The sequence below is a fragment of the Staurois parvus genome, unplaced genomic scaffold (genome assembly GCF_062004578.1).
Source record: "Staurois parvus isolate SC_StPar_1 unplaced genomic scaffold, SC_StPar_1.0 ptg000031l, whole genome shotgun sequence".
Taxonomy (NCBI): domain Eukaryota; kingdom Metazoa; phylum Chordata; class Amphibia; order Anura; family Ranidae; genus Staurois; species Staurois parvus.
The window spans coordinates 9147803-9170247 of NW_028317827.1; the positions used below are offsets into that span (position 1 = coordinate 9147803).

General features: G+C 42.2%; 1 protein-coding gene across 1 annotated transcript in view; it reads left to right on the forward strand.

Moving 5' to 3' along the window:
* Positions 1-22445, forward strand: part of PSMD14 (proteasome 26S subunit, non-ATPase 14) — a 133805-nt gene that overhangs the window by 91701 nt on the left and 19659 nt on the right. The window contains exon 7 of the mRNA XM_089659993.1: positions 21277-21384. Within this exon, the coding sequence (XP_089516119.1) occupies positions 21277-21384 (108 nt within the window). The remainder of the gene's footprint in view (positions 1-21276; positions 21385-22445) is intronic.

Genomic DNA, 22445 nt, shown 5'->3' on the forward strand with positions numbered 1-22445 from the left:
CGACACACATCCTCAACCATTCCACACTACATAGCACCACTCCCATCCATCTGCATCACCCACCCATATAATCATCCCACAACCATGCCAGCTACAACCACCCTACATTCATCCAATAACAATCCTACCACCGTATCTTATACATTCACCAAACTCACGCCATACCAGCAGAAAACCTCGACATTACCTCCTAAGGCCCACTCTACCCCCATGCACAATATCCACCCACATCATCTATGACATATATAAACTCCTTATGCTCATATCAAATACAGTCACCCCACATCCATCCATTAACATTGACAAAGCAATACCATAAAATCACCCCACATTTATACCAGGCAGATTTCCATAATCATATAACCAACATTCTCCCCCCCATACCATCCAACCAAGAACTCTCCAGACCTATCCCTCAGCACCACCACAGCCCGTGCACCCCCATCTATTGCCACTAACCAGCTAACTCTCATACCCAAGATCCCATATCTACCTTTCAAATAGTAGGCCAAATGGCAAACACTGTCCTATACAGCCCAATAAAACTATAAACCTCAATATACCCACTTCCTTTCAGCCTATATCCCACCTCCCCACCAGAGCGAACACATAACATGCGGCACTATCCACAACCCCATACTAATGGCAAGGCTGTATCTACCTGTAAAATTCAAATCCAGTATGCTCCTCCTCCAGATATAGACCGCTATTCCTCACACAGCTGGTCCTATTTAACTCTCCAACTGGGCACCATTGCTGGCAAATATGCTGGCATGCAATGCCATCCCAGTCCTGAGCCTAGTAGCTGCAGATGTGCTGTTGTGTGATTGAAGCCTGGAGAGGGCTGAGTGAAAGCATAACCTACCTGCCCAGTCCTCCATCAGTCCACCAAACGGGAGTGAACAGAATGATGGCAGGCAACAACCACACCTTGCAACCCCTCCATACTAAATCCATATGCTCACCCAAACATACATTCTTAGGATGTGTATAAACTGAGGGAGCCCAGCAACGGGAAGGGTTCCCTATGGAAATAGGGAAAATAACACAAGTCCAGCAAGTTTACAGTAATATTAGAAGGAAACAAAAAAGAAAGGAAAAAACTGAAATGCATACAAAATAGAAAGTTCTATAGTACAAATGTGATTCACTTTATGATGGCAATGTAGGGTGCTACTAAGTAGGATGATTACTCAGAGATGTTGGTGCTCTAAGTTTAGGATTATTATAGTTTAAGTCATAGAGAATGATGTGAATTATATACCACAGGTGTTATGTATTTTTTAAATCTCATAAGAGCTCAGCCGCCATTTATTCTACAGAAATGGTTTGTAGCTGAGCATTTCATTCAGTTCTGCTTATAAAGTAGCCTAAAGTTTTTCTATCCACATTGTTTCACATTGTAGTATTTATTTCAATCTCTCCACCTGGGGTCCTTTGGGATGTAATCTAGTTCCATGAATGCCATACATGAAACCTCAAAATTGTGTCTCAGCCCTCGGTCTTGCTATTGGAGCTACCATTTTGCCATTAGAGGTATAGTGTATGTGGTCATTCATTGTCTAAAATGCCTGATTGTCTTCCCTACATAGAAACAACCGCATATACATTTTGTCAATTACACAGGTTATTTTGTATTTTAGATTGGATCTTTTGTTTTTTTGCAAGGTGACATAAGTGCATTCTATTATCCAAGGGCACTGGGGACAGTTACCGCATCTAAAGGTACCTTTTCTTCTCAGCTGTCTGACATTTTTGTAGAATATAGTGGTTCGTGACCAGTATATCCCTAATCAATGATGACCTCTGGAAAACTATTTAAGAAGATTTACCTACAAATTTGGCAAAAATGTCATCCCTTATTAATAAACACCAATATTTTTTCATAATAAAAATTTGGCCATGCTATTCAGGAAACGTGGTGATAAATTTGACAGTGTCTTGTTCCTTAGATGTTTTAGAGGCATCCCCTGCACTAGAGTAAAACATGTTTAGGTATCTGTATCCCCCCCCCCTTCTTATAACTTACCTTAGTCCTCACTTGATCCAGCACTGTGCCCGTCTGTAGCAGCTCGGTCTTCTCTCTCTGCTCTTACAGGCTTTTCTGAGGCTGCTGGAGCCATTGGTTCCCGCTTTTGTCAGTCAAATCCGGTGACGAGTGAGTGGGAGGTGGAACTGAGCTCTGCTGTCTGTGTCTATGGATGCAGGCTTGGGAACAAGCCCACAGATATGCCACTATAGAAAGCAGCTTCCTATGGTGGCACATTTAGAACAGGAGGAGCCAGAAGTGGAAGTTTGGGGCTGCTCTTTGCCATTCCATTGCATAGAGCAGATGAGTATGGCACAGTCGCTTTAACACTTACATGATTGTGACATGAACAATTACATGCAAATGGGCGCGATTAGCTGTGAGAGCCTGCTGTTGCTTACAATGGGGCTGCCTACTCACAGCTAATTGCGGGAACCCCCTTGGGATACTCGCATGTAATCGCTGACAGGGTGTATTTGCAAGTTTGAATACACCCTTAGTAAAGCTGCACCCATTTCAGGCAAAGGGCAAGTATCTGCATGATCATGTCAAAGCACAGTAACTGATAAAACTTGTGACTGGATAGTGAAAGGAGAAGTAGCACAATGATGAAATCATCTTTCTGTCACTATTCTTTCTCTTCCTCTCGGCATGCTTCTTCTCAGCACATGAACTGATTGGCTCCTTGGCTGTGCTTTGAGTTTAGCTTTAAATATATCCAGTTGCTCTTTTGCCATGTTGGTGTATCACTCAAAGAAGTGGAGACTTTAATTAGTACTCACTGAATCTTCATTTCCCCATCTATATGAATATTGTTAGAATACAAGGTCACTGAGCTAAACTACAAATTTCTTTAGCTGAGCAAGCTAGTGACATTTGAATAAGAGGGTCAGCATTACTTGAGCATTTGTGCTGTTGATTGCATTGTTTGGCTTTTCCCGTGCCTTTTCAGTTTGTAGTGAGGCTAACTGCTATGTACAGGGCTGTATGAAGACAAAGGTACCTCCCAAAGCTATACTTCAAAAATCAGGTGTCACCTAAACCTGATTGAGCAGCAGCAATGAAGTCCTCTCCAACAGAGAAATAAGGTTTTTTTTGTACTCCCCAAGTGTTCCCCAATACCTTGCACTGACAGGTATATTGAGTAGAATTATTCAGTACACACCAGGACTTTCAAATTTCATATAGGTTTAAAATCGAAGCATCATTTCAAAAGTAGTTTTATTAATTTCTTTAAAAATGAACTTTCATTAAAATAATACGGGTCATTTTTCTTGTTCAGGTACTTCCTGTTACGGGGTGAATGTGTTTTGTTCCTGTCTTCTAATTCTCCTACATTGCAGACTTTTTCACTTGCACTTCCAGCAGAGACTATAAGTGGCAGTACCTATGTTCCACTGTTGTCACCACCAGAAAGCCTGCATTGAGCAATGACATGCAGCCATCGCTAAAGTGTGGAAGTGGCTACAAAGAGGATACCGGAGACCATTAGCACTGAGATGCTTAAAGAGTGAAAGTGATAGTTTCTAAATGAAACAAAGTGAGAGTTGTTTGACACACAGTGCTTTAGAAAATCGCATTAGGGTTTATACCTATTTGCAGTCTATACACAAGAATAATGGTGAGGAATTTTACATAAAGTAACTGGTATTTATACTTCCAGTGCTGTCATCCCCATACAAATTAGTGTTGAATATTGTCAAGCAGGACTTTAATGTAGATTTCCACCCTCCCTCATTTTTTTCTATTTTTAAAACCCCCTACTTACCTGGTGGTGAGTTCTGCACATATCAGATACACACCCACACAGTGGATCCAGCATTGTCCAGCTGAGATCCTCTTTTCTCTTCTGGCAGCACGGTGGAGTCCCATGCTGCCATGTTTGCTGTGATGTCATCAAGAGGCTGCTGGATGTTCCAGCTGATCCGCTTCTCCAACTTTACTGAATGAAATGTTTTGTCTCCTGGGGTATGTGACATGCATATCCCAGGAGGCAATGGGAGGACAGTACATGTCATTTGCCTAGATGAATGATGTGTAGGGATGGGGTGGGGGGGGTTGGCCAAACAGTTTATTGAAAAAAAGGGTAAAGAAAGTGGGGAAAAAAAGAAACCGCAATGTCAGTTTACAGGACTGGAGGAGGGGTGGAGAGAAGGGATCATGGTTTAGAGGCTGAAGATCCATTTTAAATAGCATTGGAGATGCAAAGGATGTTCAATTAAATAACAAAGTTTTATTTTAAAATAAAGCCCAACTAAAATCAACGTAAGTATGCATTAGATCCTTACACAAGTTATTTTGTAACCACTGCACCCTGGAAAAGTATGCCTTATAACATGTCAGTGGATATGCAGTTGACTAAAGGATAGATACCAGAGTGTGGTTGTAAATGGGGTTCATTCGGAACAGAGACTAGTCACTAGTGGTGAACTACAAGGCTCTGTACTAGGTCCTGTTTTATTTAATCAATATGTGATATAACTTAAGGGTTTATGGGTAAGGTATGTCTTTTTTGCAGATGACACAAAAGTGTATTATAGGGTTGATATCCCTGGAGGTGTCTGTAACATGGAACATGATTTGGCATCACTGGAAGATTGGTCAAAGCAGTGGAAACTGCAGTTCAATGTTTGTAAATGTAAAATAATTCACTTAGGGAAAAATAATTCCTTTGAGAGAGTACAACATTAGGGGTACAGTGTTGGCCAGCACTACAGAGGAAAAACATCTGGGGGTACTTATTTCCGATGATTGAAAAATTAGCAAACAGTGTGGCTGGGCAATGGGAAAATTGAATATAATTCTAGGATGCATCACTAGACGGGTCACCAGCAGGAGGAAGGAGGTCTTGATTCACTTATATAACTCTATAGTTAGACCTCATACTGTGTTCAGTTCTGGAGACCTCGCTTACTATAAGACATTGGTAAGATGGAACGGGTCAAGAGAAGAGCAACAAAAATGGTTAAAGGTCTGAGGGATTAAGCAAAACAGGAGAGACTTCAGGAACTTAATATGTACAGTCTGGAGGAAAGAAGGGAAAAGGGAGACATGATTGAAACCTTTAAATACATCAAGGGGGTGAAAAAGGTTCAGTAGGGTAATATTTTCAATATGAAGCTAAGATCAAAAACACGGTGACGTGACCTCTAACTGGAAGAAAGTTCAAAATGAATCTTAGAAAGTGTTATTTTACGAAAAGGGTAGTTGACTTTTGGAATAGACTTCCAGCAGAGGTAGTAAATCGGTCAACAGTAAGTGGATTCAAACATTCTGGGAAAACCATAGATCTATACTCGGACAGATGTATAAATTGGAAAAAAAAAAAAAAATGGGTAAACTCCATGGACCACTTGGTCTTTTTTCTGTCCTCACAAGCCTTTACGTGATTAATGTATTATTGTGAGGCATGGCATTTTAAGTGACAAAGCTTTGGGGGTTTTTTTCTTCTCAGCAAAAAATAGATTTTGAGTGTTATATTATGGTAGAAATAAGCGTGCTATCCTTATTCTGTGTCAATAATCGAAGTGTCCAGATGTTTACATGAAGCTAAGCTTGTTTGTTTCTTCCCCAGTACTATTTCTGAACAGAAGTAAAGCACTGTGTCAGAGATTGTGACATATGGGACTAATATCATGAGCACTGTCTAAATTTAAATTGTGCACCCGAGCACTGATGTTGTGCAGTCTGTTAAGTTTCTCCATGTTTTTGTAGTTTGATCTTAAAGCTTATTGACGGCAGTACCACGCACTGTAGAAAAAAAAAAAGTTTAAATAAGTGCATAATTTGTAAGTAGAAAAAAAGAATACATTTTGAAGTAAAATTATGGATAACGTTTAAATCTGAAATCATTAAGGGAATGGTATGATAAGACTTTACACAAAAGCAATATTTTATTTATTAGTAAAATAAATATTTTTAAGCTATAGGGGCATTATGTTGAATGGTTTCTCCTCCAAAGGTGGACAAACACTCATTTACTATGTTTTAGGAGTGTGTGTGTGTGTGTGTGTGTATATGTGTGTGTATGTGTATATGTGTATATATATATATATATATATGTGTGTGTGTATATATTTATATATATATATATACAGTATATATATATATATATTAATATTATTTTTTTTATTTTTTATTTCAGTCAAAGTGGACTGTTGGTTAGGATTATGACATCTGCTGTTTCAACATAAAGGAAAAGTATAGCCAAATAATTTTTTTTGGGCTATACTTCTCCTAAGGATCACAAGAGTTTAGATCAGGGGTGGGCAAACTTTTTGACTTGAGGGCCGCAATGGGTTCATATATTGGACCCGGGGGCCGGACCAAGAGTAGATGAATGATGTGTATGTGTCATCCATAGTAAGTATAGTAATATTCCCCCATAGTAAGCATAGTAATTAATCCCCCATATAGTAATTCATCCCCCATAGTAATCCATCCCCCATAGTAATTCATCTCCCATATAGTAATCCATCCCCCATAGTAATTCATCCCCCCTATAGTAATTCATTCCCCATATTAATTCATCCCCCATATTAAGTCCCCAAGTCCCCCCTGTGTCAATTCACTTACCTTTGCTCCGCGCGTTCCTCTCGCCGTATTCCCGCGCCGTTCCGGTGTAGCATGAAAATCTGTCTCCTATGAGGATCTGTCCCCCTCGACGTATCTGCGCATGTGCCAGTTTCAGGCATTAGCAGCCGATCGGCGATCTCCGGCACATGCGCAGATACGTCGAGGGGGACAGATCCTCATAGGAGACAGATTTTCATGCTACACCAGTCTTCAGGGCGGACTGTGAGAGGAGCCTAGCGGGAGCCTAGCTCCGCGGGCCGGATTAAAAGGTCCGCCGGGCTGTATACAGCCCGCGGGCCGTAGTTTGCCCATTGCTGGTTTAGATGGTTCTGTGAACCGTTTCCTGTGAATTAAAGCCCACTGTCGATTGACGCCACAGAGACGGTCTAGGCTCTGAAAAGAGCCAGAAACCTGGACCAGCACCTGGCTCCGCCTTTCAGCTGCGCTGTTGGGAGATTGAGCTAACCCCTTTCATCTCCTCCCTTAGCCCAACGCTCCAATGAGCGCTGGAGGAGCAGAGCAGAGAGCTGGTTACAGACAGTCACGTCTCAGAGCGGAGAGGAGAACCAAGCAATCGTCAGCCTTTGATTGTTAAGTTCTCAGTGCAGAGGCGGCTGGGACAGATGCAGCATCGGATCAATGCTGCATTCACCTAGGTGAGTATAATTTTTTTATGAATCCCATACTTCTCTTTTAATGGAGCACATCTAATTATATTAGCAGGTAAACATTTTTTTTCAATATCTGTCATTTAGAAATTTAGATTTCTGGCATTGGAAGGTCTGTCCACTTAGAACAGGCGTTTTCTGCAATTGCGGGTGAGCTCTTCGTATCTCAGGAGATCTTGGAGTGAAGTCTCTGCACTTGGGTAACCCAGTTGGCCTGCTCACTGTTGCTATTACAAAGACAGCTTCTATATTTTATACAATGTAAAATGTTGCAGAATATAAAACTTTAAAATAGGGAGGTGGGTAGGACTGTAGCATAAGCAAGCAGTTTGTGCGGTGTTGAACTTACCATCTTACCGGTTAATATGTAGGGTTTTATGAGCAATGGGATGCAAGTCCTTGATTTCAAGAACTCTGCAGTTTGGAGCATGCACTGAACTTGCTGTTATACTCAATGACAGGATACTATTAACCATTCTAAATGTACATCTGGCTTCTGGATACAATTGTATCTATAACAGAGGGCAGGCTGCAGCAGTGCTCTGCAGGTCATACAGCCAGGCCACTTGCCTATTATGTTTAAAGGCAGATATTAGATTGCTCAGATAATAATAAGAAAGGCATATTGAGAAAGGACATGATAAGCAAATATCAACACCTTCAGACAAGGGTTCATGCATCATTCCACACATTTTGTCTTTGTCTGCCAAAATTTTCTAAATTTTATTTAGCCACTTTTGGTATTGAGGCACCACTTGGCAAAGAGCACAGCCAGATGTCGGACCTTACTGAAGTTAAAGAATAATTAAACCCAAAATTGCGTATTCCTAATACACTATATTGCCAAAAGTATTGGGACACACCTCCAAATCATTGAATTTAGATGTTCCAATCACCTCCATGGCCACAGGTTTTTAAAATCAAGCACCTAGACATGCAGACTACTTCTGCAAATATTTCTGAAAGAATGGATTGCTCTCAGGAGCTCAGTGACTTCAAGCGTGGTACCGTGATAGGTTGTCACCTGTACAACAAGTCCATCCGTGAAATTTCCTGTTAGTGGTATTATAACAAAGTGGAAGCAACTGGAAACAATGACAACTAAAATTACAGAGCGCATGCTCAAGCGCACAGTGTGCAGAAGTCGCCAGCTGTCTGCAGAGTCAATAGCTAAAGACCTCCAAACTTCATGTGGCCTTCAGATTAGCACAACAACAGTGCGTAGAGAGCTTCATGGAATGGGTTTCCATGGCCGAGCAGCTGCATCCAAGCCTTACATCATCAAGTGCAATGCAAAGCGTCAGATGCAGTGGTGTAAAGCACGCTGTCACGGGACTCTAGAGCAGACGTGGTGATGTGTTCTCTGGAGTGATGAATCATGCTTCTTTGGCAAGCCAATGGACTTGTCTGAGTTTGGCGGTTGCCAGGAGAACGGCATTTGCCTGACTGCATTGTGTCAAGTTTAGTTTGGTGGAGGGGGGATTATAATGTGGAGTTGTTTTTCAGGGGTTGGGCTTGGCCCCTTAGTTACACTGAAGGGAACTCTTATGGCATCAGCTCCCAACTTTGTGGGAACAGTTTGGGGATGGCCCCTACGTGTTCCAGCATGACTGAGCACCAGTGCACAAAGCAAGATCCATAAAGACATGGATGAGCGTGTTTGGGGTGGGGAACCTGACTGGCCTGCACAGTTCTGACCTCAACCTGAAAGAACACCTTTGGGATGAATTAGAGCAGAGACTGTGAGCCAAGACTTCTCGTCCAACATCAGTGCCTGACCTCACAAATGGGCTTCTAAAAGAATGGTCAAACATTCCCACAGACACACTCCTAAACCTTGTGGACAGCCTTCCCAGAAGAGCTGAATCTGTTATAGCTGCAAAGGGTGGGCCAACTCAATATTGAACCCTACAGACTAAGGCTAGAATGCCATGAAAGTTCATGTGCATGTAAAGGCAGGCATCCCAATACTTTTGGCAATATAGTGTATGTGCCTGCTGTACCATGTACTTGTATGAAAAAGTATCCTGTTCTCTTTGTATTGCTTCCACTTGCTTATTATTATTTCTATCTGAAAATTTTGTTAATAAGGACAGAAAAGCAGGATGGCAAACCCCTGCATGGAGATTATTTTCGATTATCTTTTATTATTTCAACTTTGAGATTGCTTAGATAATAAGGAAGGCATATTGAGAAAGGACATTGTAAGCAAATATCAACACCTTTAGACTTAGTTTTTTTTGTGAATGAGAATGTGTTTGTGTCTGTACTAGTTTTGTCTTTATACATCTCATGTAATATGGTTGTTTTTTCGGTGGTATTTTCAGAAAGCTTCAATGCTTTCATTATCCGTGTTGCATTCCATATCTGATATTTACTTCAGAGTCATTAATTTAACATGAACTGTTACCCTGCTGTAGTGGTGTTCTTCCAAGCAAATAAAAACAGGAACTATTCCAAAAGTTGTACATAAGGTTTTCAAATCTGTGGGAGACCAATCAAGCATACAAAGATGACAAGATATTGGAATCCAAAAGCCAAAGAAGCACAGAATGCCTTGGCAAGAGCCAGCGTGGTTCTCTGCCTTTATTCACGATTTCAGAGTGAAAATCTTCAGATACGTGCCACCATTCTATGTAGCTAAATAAGGCCATTTTCCCCTTCTTTTCAAGCTGAACTCCAGGCAAACATCCTAATGATGGTGTATTCATACAGTATATCTAAACTGATTTGTCTACCAACAGTTTCTGAATTCTATTTAGCCAGTTTTGGCATTGAGGCACCACTTGGCAAAGAGCACAACCATGTGCCTGACCTCACTGAATTTAAAGAATATGTAAACCCAACATTTCGTAATCCTGATGTGTCTTCTGTACCGTGTAAGTGTATGAAAAAGTATCCTGTTCTCTTTGTATTGCTTCCTTTGTGTTAAATCCCTGGTGTTCGGCCAGTCCCTTTGCTTTCTTTCAAAAAACTTACCACACTAGGCACACACCGTAGAGGGTTCTCATAGCTCTGCTAGGTTGGAACTCAGTGTGCTCTCATCCAATGATCAGACTTCTGCTGAAACCCCTTCCCCCCTTCACAGCTGATCACTTGGAAGACCAATGTGCTGCTGTTTCCACTCCCCCCCCCCCCCCCCCCCAGCTCTTATGCATCTGAGAACAGAGAGAATGTGATGTGAAAAGGGGAAATAAAGTGTTTATAATGTTTTTTTTATGCACAAATGTTTTCCCTTTCATTGCTATTTTTAAACTGAATGGGTTGTTTTACAAGGGTTTGCATATATATTAAGAAGTGTACTTCGATTCATGAGAACCGCTCATACTTAGATCCATGATACACCCTCAGCCTGTTGATTGGACAATAATGGAGCATTATACTCCCTGCACACAGTAGCATTGTGTATTGCATTAGAGTCTGCTTACCCCTAGTGTTGGCTCTTTCTCTTCCAGTCTTTGTCCGGAAGTTGATATATGAGCAAATGTACATTAATTATGGTTTTAAAATACATTTACATTTTTAAAAATGATTACATCATCTGTTTTTTCTGTTGTCAAAAATTCCTAGAAGGCTTCATTTTTTCATTTTAATTTTGTTAAATGCACTAGGTATTCCTAGTTGGTGGTTAAAAGACATACGAGTTCAGTCTTTCATCAAGTCTACACTGCCATTATTAGTAAGCCAAGCAAGAAAGTCCCACTTCTGATGAACTACGTAAAGAAAATAAATAGTAACTAGAACACGATTAATGAGGCTGGTTCACTAAATGAAATAAACACCAAATAAACTTTGGTGAGGTATGATTTGGATAGTGGACCTATATGTGTGCATTAACGTTTGCTCAAATAGACACCTGTACATGTTATTATTATACAGGATTTATATTTACATGTAATAATAATGTGTATGGCACAGTCCTGTTTTGTCATGCACGCTGCACAACCAAATAATGTTGCTTCTATGCCCCCATTTCTACAAGGTGCATGCCAAATATAAAAGCAAAAAAAAAAAAAGAAGAAAAAGTGACCAGCTGGCTAAGCACTGATCAATGTGCTTGTGTCATGTATAAAGGCATATATAAACCAATATGTCAAGCTTTTATATGAAAGAGTCAGCATATGTATGACTATTAATCAAGGGCCTGCTTATAGATGGACCGAATCTCGGCCAGTCCCTGCTGAACCTGCCGAGAGTCGATCCATCTATGGCCGGCTTTATTTTTTTTTAATTGAAATATTTATCAATTTTTCAGATAAACAAGTTATACAAACACACTCATTAAAACCTTAGCTTATTATAAAAACATTTATCGTTTCATCCCTTCCCCCCTCCCCCCCACCTATTTACCTCACCCTTCTGCTCTGCATTTTCCTGGTCATTTCTGGAGATCGTAATCCCTATAAAAGAAGAACAAAATATGTTTCCATATTATTCTATGTTAATCCCCCATAACCTCTAAGGCGAGCCTTGACGTTTTGAATTCCTCCCATTTGTTCCATCTTGTATGGTGACTATCTTATCTTCATTCAAATGATAGTTTTTTTTTTTAACCCAGCTTTTCCCCTCTGCATTATATGTCTAGTCAGAAATTCTCACCATTATTACAATGTTATAATATCTTTTTAAGGTGTCCTTTTATCAAGCCGTGGTAAATGACCGCTGCTCAATTCTCTGGCATTCTCGGAGAACACAGTTCTCCTGTGAATGCCTTTGATGAAGCGGTGTAGATCAGTTCTCCGAATGAAGGGAGAACGATCTACAAACGCTGGAAAATGGCTGCTTTTACTATAATCTCACAAGATTACAGTAAGAGATCAGTTAAACACCGTTTACTAAGCAGAGGTACATTATCGCTGCTTAGTTTGCGGTTCCTCCGATTCTCCAGCTTGGGTTGGGGAATCCGGAGGGAGAACACAGATCGCCAGTGAAGGGCTGACAACGCTCCTTCATATACTGGCCATCTGTGTGCTGAGATGATCAGCGGAGAACATTTTCTCAACTGATCATCTCTGTTTCCTAAACCACAAATGATCGGAGATCAGCAACGATCCTCAGGATCGCCGCTGATCTCTGTATCATAAGAGGACACCTAAATCTAGGACTCCCAATCCTCCTTTCTCTTTATTTCTACATAAAATTTCCTGGCTTATTCTCTGTTTTTTATTCCTCTAAATAAATCTTAACATTTTTTTTATTGATCTAAAGTATACTTCTGGTAGTTTAATTGGTATCATTTGAAATTTGTATAATATTTTTGGTACAATCACCATTTTTATCAAATTTATACGACCTATCCATGACGGGATTCCCCCTCCTAATTTCCTTAGTTCATCCCTGATCTCATTTAACAATGGAATATAATTCAATTTATACAAGTTCTTGGAGGATACAGTTAATTTTATTCCTAGATATTTCAATTCTTTTTCTCTCCAAACAAAGGGAAATTCCTCCTGTAACCTATTTTTCTCTCTATTTGGAAGATTTATGTTTTAAAATTTCTGTTTTTGTTGGGTTAATTTTTTAATTTGATATCTCCCCATATTCTTTCAGTGATTTCATTATATCTGGCAATGTTATCCTTGGGTTTCCCACATAGAACAGCATGTCATCTGCATAAGCTGCCACCTTATACTCCGTATCTCCTATCCAAATTCCTTTTATATCTATATTTTTCCTTATTGTAGCCAAAAGAGATTCCAATGATAAAACATATAGCAATGGAGACAAAGGACATCCCTGTCTAGTTCCGTTCTGCATTCCAAAATACTCTGACAATTCCCCATTACCCATGATTGCTGCAGAGGGTTGACTATATAATTTTCTTATCCTACTCTCTCTTTTTAGGTCCCATCCCCAATACTTCCAGTGTATCCATCATATTTGCCCAATCTACTCTATCAAATGCCTTTTCAGCATCGATAGAAAGTACAACCACAGGGATTTTCTCTTTCCTACTTTTTTGAATGAGAAACAGAGATTTCAGTTCGTTATCTCTACCCTCTCTCCCTGGGACAAAGCCTACTTGGTCTATGTGTATCCATTCCGACATTAGGTCTTTCAACCTGTTTGCCAGAACGTTTGCACATATTTTGGTATCTGTTTAATAAGCAAATCTGTCTGTAACTTGAACAGTGCGTATCATCTTTACCTTCCTTATATATGAGAACTACATGGGCTTGTAGGGATTCCCTCCTCATTTCCATCTCTCCTCCCAATGCATTCATATATATCCTCAGTTTAGGTACTAATAATTCTTTATATTTTTTATAGTATCTCACTGTATTCATCAGGTCCTGGACTTTTCCCAGCTATAGTGCTTTTTAATGCTAAGTGTATTTCCTCCTGCGTTATTGCTGATTCTAGGGATTTTAATTGCTCCTCACTTAATTTTGGTAATCCTGCCTTTTTTTAAGTATGTCTGTCTTTTTTCTATTTTTCCTACTTCATCTTTACTTATGGAGCTGTAGGGGATAATATTATATAGCTTATTATAATATTCTTTAAACACTTTAGCTATATCTTTAGTTGAATACATTAATGCTCCTTTGTGGTCTCTTATTTTCTCTATATAGTTCCTAGATTTTTTTTTCCTCTGAGCCCTCAAATACTTTCCTGGCCTATCTTCCCTTCTGTATCTCTCACTTATCATTTTATTGAACACTCTTATCTTCTTCCAGAAATGTATTTAATTCTTCTCTTTTATTTATTACCCTCTGCATAATCTCTGTTACTTTATGTTCATGTATCTGCTCTAACTCACAGAGTTCACTAAGAAGCATGTTTATTTTTTCTCTTCTTACCCTCTTCTTTTTTGCTCCAATCGCTATCAGGATTTCTCTAATATAGGCCTTATGAGCCTCCCACACTGTTGCTACGGACACTTCCCCAGAATAATTTTCCTCAAAAAATTGCTCTATTTATTTTTTTATTTTTTGATCCACCTCTGAATCCTGGAGAAGTATCTCATTTAACCTCCAGAATTCCCCCCCCCCCCCCCCCCGATCTGCTCATTTCCCTATAATAATTGCATTGTGACAGGGGCATGGTCCGATATTGACATCACTTCTATATTTACTTTGACCAGAGACTCGATAAGTCGATGGTCCAGCAATATATAATCCAGTCTTGAATACATCTCATGTGCATGAGAATAAAACGTATAGTCTCTGTCCTCCATGTGCTTACTTCTCCATATATCTACAAGTTGACATTGGTATATCATTTTTTTCAAGTCTTTCAGAGACCTACTACCATCTCTCTGCACAGGAGACGTCATATCCATCTGGGGATCCATGCAGAGATTGAAATCACCTGTCACAATTAAATTTCCTTTTTTGAAATCCATTAATTTCCTCAGAGTATTTTTTAGGAATACCTCTGGTTTCTTATTCGGGCAATAAATATTTGCTAGTGTACATTCTATTTCCTGTACTTTTCCCTTCAGAAACAGAAATCTCCCTTCTGGATCTACCAATCTGTCTTCCAGCTTAAACCTTATATTTTTCGCATAACCTATTGCCACTCCCTTGGCACGTTTAATTGGGGAATCTGCATAAAACCACATTGGATAATATCTGGAATTTAATTTCACATTTGGTGGTGGGGTTGGTCTGCTCCTGTCACCGCAGAGCACCTTCCGAGTCCTCCCAAACCCCCCCTCCCTATCCTTCTCCTCCTTCGAGGCCCACTGCGTCCGACTATTCTCCCCAACCCCCCTGAAGATTGCTGTGATATACCGGCCTCCTGGATCCATACCCCGCTTCCTGGATGACTTTTCCTCCTGGCTACCCTTCTTCCTCACCTCTGAGCTACCCACCATCATTCTTGGGGATTTCAACATCCCTGTCAACCTTGACAACCCAGACACAGCCCGTCTCCTTCACTTAACCTCCTCCTTTGCACTTGCACAGTGCATACAATCCACCACCCACTCCGACGGTAATATCCTTGATCTTGTCTTCTCCAACCGCTGCGCTCCCCACAACCTCACTAACACCCCCTTCCCTCTCTCTGACCACAACCTGATCACCTTCTCTATCTCCTCGTCCTCCAACGCCTACCCCTCCAAATGTCACACTACTACCAGCCGTAACCTCCGCAACCTTAACCCTCCCCCCCTCCACTCTGCAGCTGATCAACTCCACGACCGCATCCTCCCCCTGTCCTGCCCCGACTTGGCTATGACTGCCTACAACAACGCACTGTCAGCAGCCCTTGACTCACTAGCGCCTTTAACCACACGCAACATCAGACTCCGACCGCTCCAGCCCTGGCAGACTGATCACACCAAAACCCTCAAACGACGCAGTCGTGCCCTGGAGCGACTATGGCGCAAAACAAAATCCCAACAAGCTTTCACCTGCTACAAATCTGCCTTCCGCACCTACACCTCCTCCCTCCACGCAGCCAAACAAGCCTACTTCCTGACCCTCATCAAGGCCCTCTCCTCCAATCCTCGCCGACTCTTCTCCACCTTCAACTCTCTACTCTCTCCACCCCCACCTCCACCCAGCACCTCACTCACCGCCCTTGAGATTGCCAATCACTTCAAAAACAAGATTGACACAATTCGCAAGGACATTGCCGCAACTCACACCCCCTCTCAACCCGTCCCCTCTCACACAGCTACCCCCTCATCCCCCCTCCCCCTCGACATTACCCGCAGGGACTTCGTCACTGCTCAAACTCCCTCCAACTCCGTTCCCCCTCACTCAGCTACCCCCTCATCACCCCTCTCCCACGGCCCCACCACTGCTCTGACCTCCACTCCCACCCCACCCTACATTCCTCATACTGAAGCTCCCCCAACACTCCACACCTTTGACCTTACTACCATCGAGGAAGTCTCCAAGATCCTCTCTGATGCCCGCCTCACCACCTGCCCCCTTGACCCTATCCCCTCACAATTTCTACGACCTCCCTCCCCCTCCATCCTACGCTCCCTCACCCACATCTTTAATCTCTCCCTCTCCTCCGGCACTTTCCCCTCCCCACTGAAGCATGCACACATCACCCCCATACTTAAAAAGCCCTCCCTGGACCCCAATGACCCGAACAACCTCAGACCCATCTCCCTGCTCCCACTTACATCTAAACTCCTCGAGCACCTCGTCTACACCCTCCTATGCTCTCACCTCAACAACAACAACCTCCTCGATCCCCTACAGTCTGGCTTCCGCCCCCTACACTCCACCGAAACCGCCTTACTCAAACTCTCCAACGACCTTCTAACCGCCAAAGCTAATGGCCACTATTCAGTGCTCCTACCCCTTGACCTCTCTGCGGCCTTCGACACAGTTGACCACCCCCTCCTCCTCAAAATACTACACTCCCTCGGCCTCAGAGATTCTGCTCTCTCCTGGCTCTCATCCTACCTGTCACAACGCTCTTTCAGCGTTACCTATAATGCTACCACCTCCCCCTCACTCCCCCTCTCTGTTGGGGTCCCTCAAGGCTCTGTCCTTGGGCCCCTTCTCTTCTCCATCTACACCTCCTCCCTTGGCCAACTCATACACTCTCACAGCTTCAACTACCACCTCTATGCCGACGACACACAAATCTATCTCTCAACCCCCCACCTCACCCCCTCGGTCTCTGCCCAAATCACACACCTACTGAGCGACATATCAGATTGGATGTCGCTCCACTTCCTTAAACTGAATCTCTCCAAAACCGAGCTCCTTGTCTTCCCCCCAGCCCGAACCCCACCCCCCATTGACTTCTATATCACATCCAACAACGCCAATATCAAACCCGCTCTGCAGGCCAGAGTACTTGGTGTCCTTCTGGACTCCAACCTATCCTTCCAGCCCCAAGTCCAATCTTTAACAAACTCGTGCAGACTCCACCTCCGCAACATCGCCAAAATCCGCACGTTCCTAACCCCAGAAACCACTAAGCAGCTCATCCACTCCCTCATCATATCACGACTCGACTACTGCAACTCCCTCCTCACTGGCCTGCCTCGCCGCTGGCTATCCCCGCTTCAGTCGATCCTGAATACGGCTGCCAGACTCATTCACCTTTCCAACCGCTCCATTTCCACCACCCCCCTCTGCCAATCCCTCCACTGGCTTCCGATTGCGCAACGGATCAAATTTAAAATCCTAACACTGACGTACAAAGCTGTCTACCATACTGCCCCGAACTACATCACTGACCTAATATCCAAGTACCGCCCAGCACGCACACTCCGCTCCTCACGAGACCTCCTTCTCTCTAGTTCCCTGGTCTCCTCCTCCCATGCCCGCCTCCAGGACTTCTCCAGGGTGTCACCCATCCTCTGGAACTCCCTTCCCCAACCCATCAGATTATCACCTACTCTCCTCTCCTTTAGGCGCACCCTGAAAACCCATCTCTTCAGGGAAGCCTACCTCACCCCCTGCTAACTTGCTGACCTCCTCCACTCTTCCTACCACTCCATCCCCCACAGCTATCTCCTCCTGTACCACTATCCCATCCCTTCTAGATTGTAAGCTCGAAAGAGCAGGGCCCTCGATCCCCTCATGTTTTGCATTGTATTGGTATTGTTCTGTCACATGTTCTGTCCCCCTTTGTAATGTACAGCGCTGAGTGAATTATTGGCGCTTTATAAATACTGTATAATAATAATAATAACATTTGATTCTTGCACCAAATGTGTCTCCTGTAAAAAAAAAAAAAAAACACTGAAGAAAATCTATGTTGAATTTCTTTAAAAATCCCAAATCTCTTTCCAGGGCTATTTAACCCTTTAACATTATAAGTCACAAAGTGAATCTCTTCCATTCTTCTCCTCTCTACACCTCTATCTTCCCGATCTCTTTTCTCTTCTTCTTTCCTCCACAGCTTCCCCTTTTGATCTTTAGGATTTCTCCAGACTGATGTTTCTCCCACTATTTCGCAGAGTCTTAAACTACCTTTCCCCTCCCCATACCCTCCTCCCACTATTACATCTCTTGGCTTTTCCTTTCTATCTTCTTGTATGTATTTTCCTATTCTATATACTCCCTCCATTTTGAGAGGCTCTGTTATAGTTCTATACATTATAGTTTTCAGCATTCTCATTATTATTCCCGTCAAATCTTCTCCTTGGGAGATCTCTGGAAAGCCTTGTATCCTTAGATCGCATCTCCTATCCCTATTCTCCTGGTCTTCCTATTTATATAACCGATTTCTTTGTTCTTTTCTCATTTCCATCGCCCGTTTTTCTCATTTCTGTATAATTTGGACATGTTTATCTAGTTTTTCTTCCATCTCCTCCACCTTTGATAATATTTGCCCCAGATCTTTGTGTGATTTCGCTAGTTCCTGTTTTAGGGATCTTTCAAGTCCTTTAAACATTTCTGCTATTTCTGCTTTAGTAGGCATCTGTGAGCTCTCCTCTTGTTCTTCTACTTTATCCATATCCACTTCTTCCATATGTTGACTACTGTTCGCTATTCCCAGGGATAGTCTGGAACATTCCCTGCTGTTTCCCTCTCACCTCTTACACTTATTCCCTGTTGTCTCTCTGGAGTCTGTTTCTCCTGTGAGGGTATGTATTTTTTAATTGACCCTGTTTGGGAAGCCTTAGGTCCTCCTCCCTTTGATACTTTGTTTTTCATGCTGTCAGGGACTATTTCAATTTTCCGCAGTTTTAGTTTGGGGGGGGGGGGGGTTTATTTTTGATTTGATATCAAAATGTGTTGTCTTCCATGGGTATCCCCCTCTCTGTTCTTTTCCTTTTTCTCTCCCCCACTCCTGAACTGATCTGCCTGGGTCCTCTTCTTCTAGGTCTTTATCTGTTTTACATTGTCCTGCTTCTGATTTACCTCTAAGACCCCCTGGGTGAACCCCTCCTCAGTTTAAACATATAGTTCAATACATACAGTTCAGTTCCCATGAAAAATGTTAATCTCAGTACTTTTGCCGCTCTCATTCACCCTCTTATCCCCAATATGGCTTTTCCCCCGTATGAGATCTCTGTCATATATGAAGAAAAGGGCTTCTCTGAAAAACATTTCCTGCGCTCCGAACAGGCATCCAACTTCTCCTCCATGTAATATCTCTGATGTGTGTGAAGACTAGGCTTCACTGAAAAGTATTTCCGGCACTCAGGACGGACATATGGCTTTTCACCTGTGTAAGATCTCTGATATATGTAAAGTCTAGACTTAGCTGAGAAACCATTTCCCGCTTAGAACAGGGATATAGCATCTTCCTCATGTGAGGTCTCTGATTTATATGCAGGCTGGACTTCTCTGAAAAACATTTCCCGCACTCTGAACAAGGGTATGGCTGCTCCCTCTTGTGTTTATCACTGGTATATATAATAGGACTTACATGAAAAACATTTCCTGCACTCCGGACAGGTATGCAACTTCTCCTCCGTGTAAGATCTCTGATGTGTGTGAAGACACTTGAAACAGGAATACTTCTCCCCCATGTGAGATCTCTGGTTTCTATAGAGATTGAACTTCTCTGAGAGACTTTCCCGCACTTTAAGACATCTCTTCCTTTACGCCAAGTGAGGCGGCTCCAGGTACTCTCTTCTGGGGAGCATTGCACTCGACATTCCCCTCACACAATGAGTGGATTGAAGGGGGGGTTCACCCAGCCCGTTTCCGCGTGTCTCCAGCTGCCACAGTCCTGTGTGCAGGAGGAAGAGAGCCGGCGTCTCCCTTGCTCCAAGAAACGCCAGCTGGCTCCTCTGCCTCCCAGAGTTTCCTTGCGTCAGATCACCTGATCGCCTGGTGTCTACTGAGCTCCAGGGAACACACAACGTCGGGCCGAGAGCACAGAAAGACCCGCTGCAATGGCCGCAACTCCCGTAGGTCCTCAGTCCATGCCAGGCAGGTCCCCCCTCTTCCCAGCTAGTCTCTTCAGGGCTTCCCGGACATCTCTCCCCTTCTCGGCAGGACACTGGAGGTGATTGGGAGCCAGGGGCCCTCACATCGAGCTCCTGCTCCAAGCCATGGTCAGGCTCCTTCCTGGGTGTGGTCTATGGCCGGCTTTAATCCTCTATGGTATGCAAATCAAAGAGTGCTAACTGTTGATCAGTTCAAAGCCATAGAAAAATAACAATTTTATTTCTGACACACCACTGCTTAACTGACATATGTTAGACATTGGAATGTACATTGTATAGCAAAGCACCCTTGTCAGTAAATTCCATGTATGTGTATTGTAGCTTGTGTGCTTGCACTTGCACACATCAGTAATGAATAATACATTTTTTTTAGCATAGGATTTTCTTGTTGTGGCATTGATGTTTCATCATACGTGCATTGCCATTAGTAAATCAGGCTTGACTGATTGTATGGAGCTGGGAACATGGGAAATGTTTCTGACAAATTCTGTGAAAGGGATAAAAATCCAAAGTTTGCATTATTTGCCTTTGCATCCATCCTGGCAGGACTGGCAAATTTATTTTAACCTATTGTTTCAATTACAAACTGAGCTTTTATTTCTGATTTATATACTTTTGTGGGCTTGCTTGCACCATTCAGCCTGTTTAGGGAGAGTTTATGAAAAACAGATTGTCAGCAGGTAGACATTGCTGGCCATAAGTTATAAAAGCCATCTGATTTGTTCTTTGCAGGCTGTAATTTCCTTGTCATTCTGCTTATCTTTCTAGAGTAATTGAAGTGACAGGTCTGGGCCCTAAACGTGGTCCCTTAGCTTGTGCTCACTTTCATGTTTAGCCTGTTTATGAAACTGAAGAAGATGAGGTTTGTACGTAGGTGTCATTTCTAGTGAAAACATTAATGTTAATACATAAATTGGGTTATAAATACCTGTTCAGGATTATTTTTCACTTTAAGAACAGAAAAAAAACAATAATTGGTGTTACTTTTGCTTCCAGAGAGACATAAATGTCCTGATGGCTCTACCAGCAGGAGGTCCTATTTATTAATATTATAATTAAATGAGTGTTGGGCCTGATGCCAACATAGATATTAGCAAATCTTGCATGTCCACTCTTCAGCCCCTATGTCCAATAAGTAATTGACATTGCTTTTTTTTTTTCTCTCTCTAAAGGTGGTTATAGATGCCTTCCGATTAATCAATGCCAACATGATGGTTCTAGGACATGAACCAAGGCAAACCACTTCAAATCTTGGTCACTTAAACAAACCGTCTATACAGGTAAGAGATTTATTTTCACACCTTTCTGTTTTTTAATTTAGGTTTATAGTCATTTCTGCCATATCATATTATCTTTTATTGTACACAAAACCAGGTTTTTCTTCGTCCACACCACTTTAGGTGAATCTATTTTGTAAAGCGTGATAAAAAAAACTATGATCATTAAAAAAGCCACAGTAAGTAGTAACTTAGCTCTACACAGTAGTCAGTCCCTGATCATCATCTTATTGTTTGCATCACTGGCATGCATGTTTTCACTGTGTGCAAGGCATTTTCTGCAGTTACAATAACATGTCACTTTTGGATCCTTTTGACTGTAACTTCACTGCTGTCTTCTCCTTTGTTTTGATGTACAGTTGCAAGAAAAAGTATGTGAACCCCTTGGGATTACGTGGAGTTTTGCATGAATTGGGCATAAAATGTGCTCTGAACGTCATCTAAGTCACAACAATAGAAGAACACAGTCTGCTGAACATAATACTACACAAACATTAGATGTTGCCATGGTTTAATTGCACATAACATGTAAACATTCACAGTGCAGGGAGGAAAAAGTATATGAACCTTTGGACTTAATAACTGGTTTACCCTCCTTTGGCAGCAATAACCTCAACCAAACGTTTCCTGTAGTTGCAGATCAGACCTGCACAACGATCTGGAGTAATTTTGGATCACTCCTCTTCACAAAACTGTTTCAGTGTAGCAATATTCTTGGGATGTCTGGTGTGAATCGCTCTCTTAAGTTCATGCCACAGCATTTCAATCGGGTTGAGGTCAGGACTCTGACTGGGCCACTCCAGAATGCATATTCTGTGCTGTTGCAGCCATTGTTTTGTTGAATTACTTGTATGCTTTGGGTCATTGTCCTGTTGCATCACCCATCCTCTGCGGAGCTTCAGTTGGCGGACAGATGGTCGTACCTTTCCTGCAAAATGTCTTGATAAACTCTGGAATTCATTTTCCCATCAATGATAACAATCCGTCCAGGCCCTGAGTCAGCAAAGCAGCCCCAAACCATGATGCTCCCTCCGCCATGTTTTACAGTGGGGATGAGGTTTTGA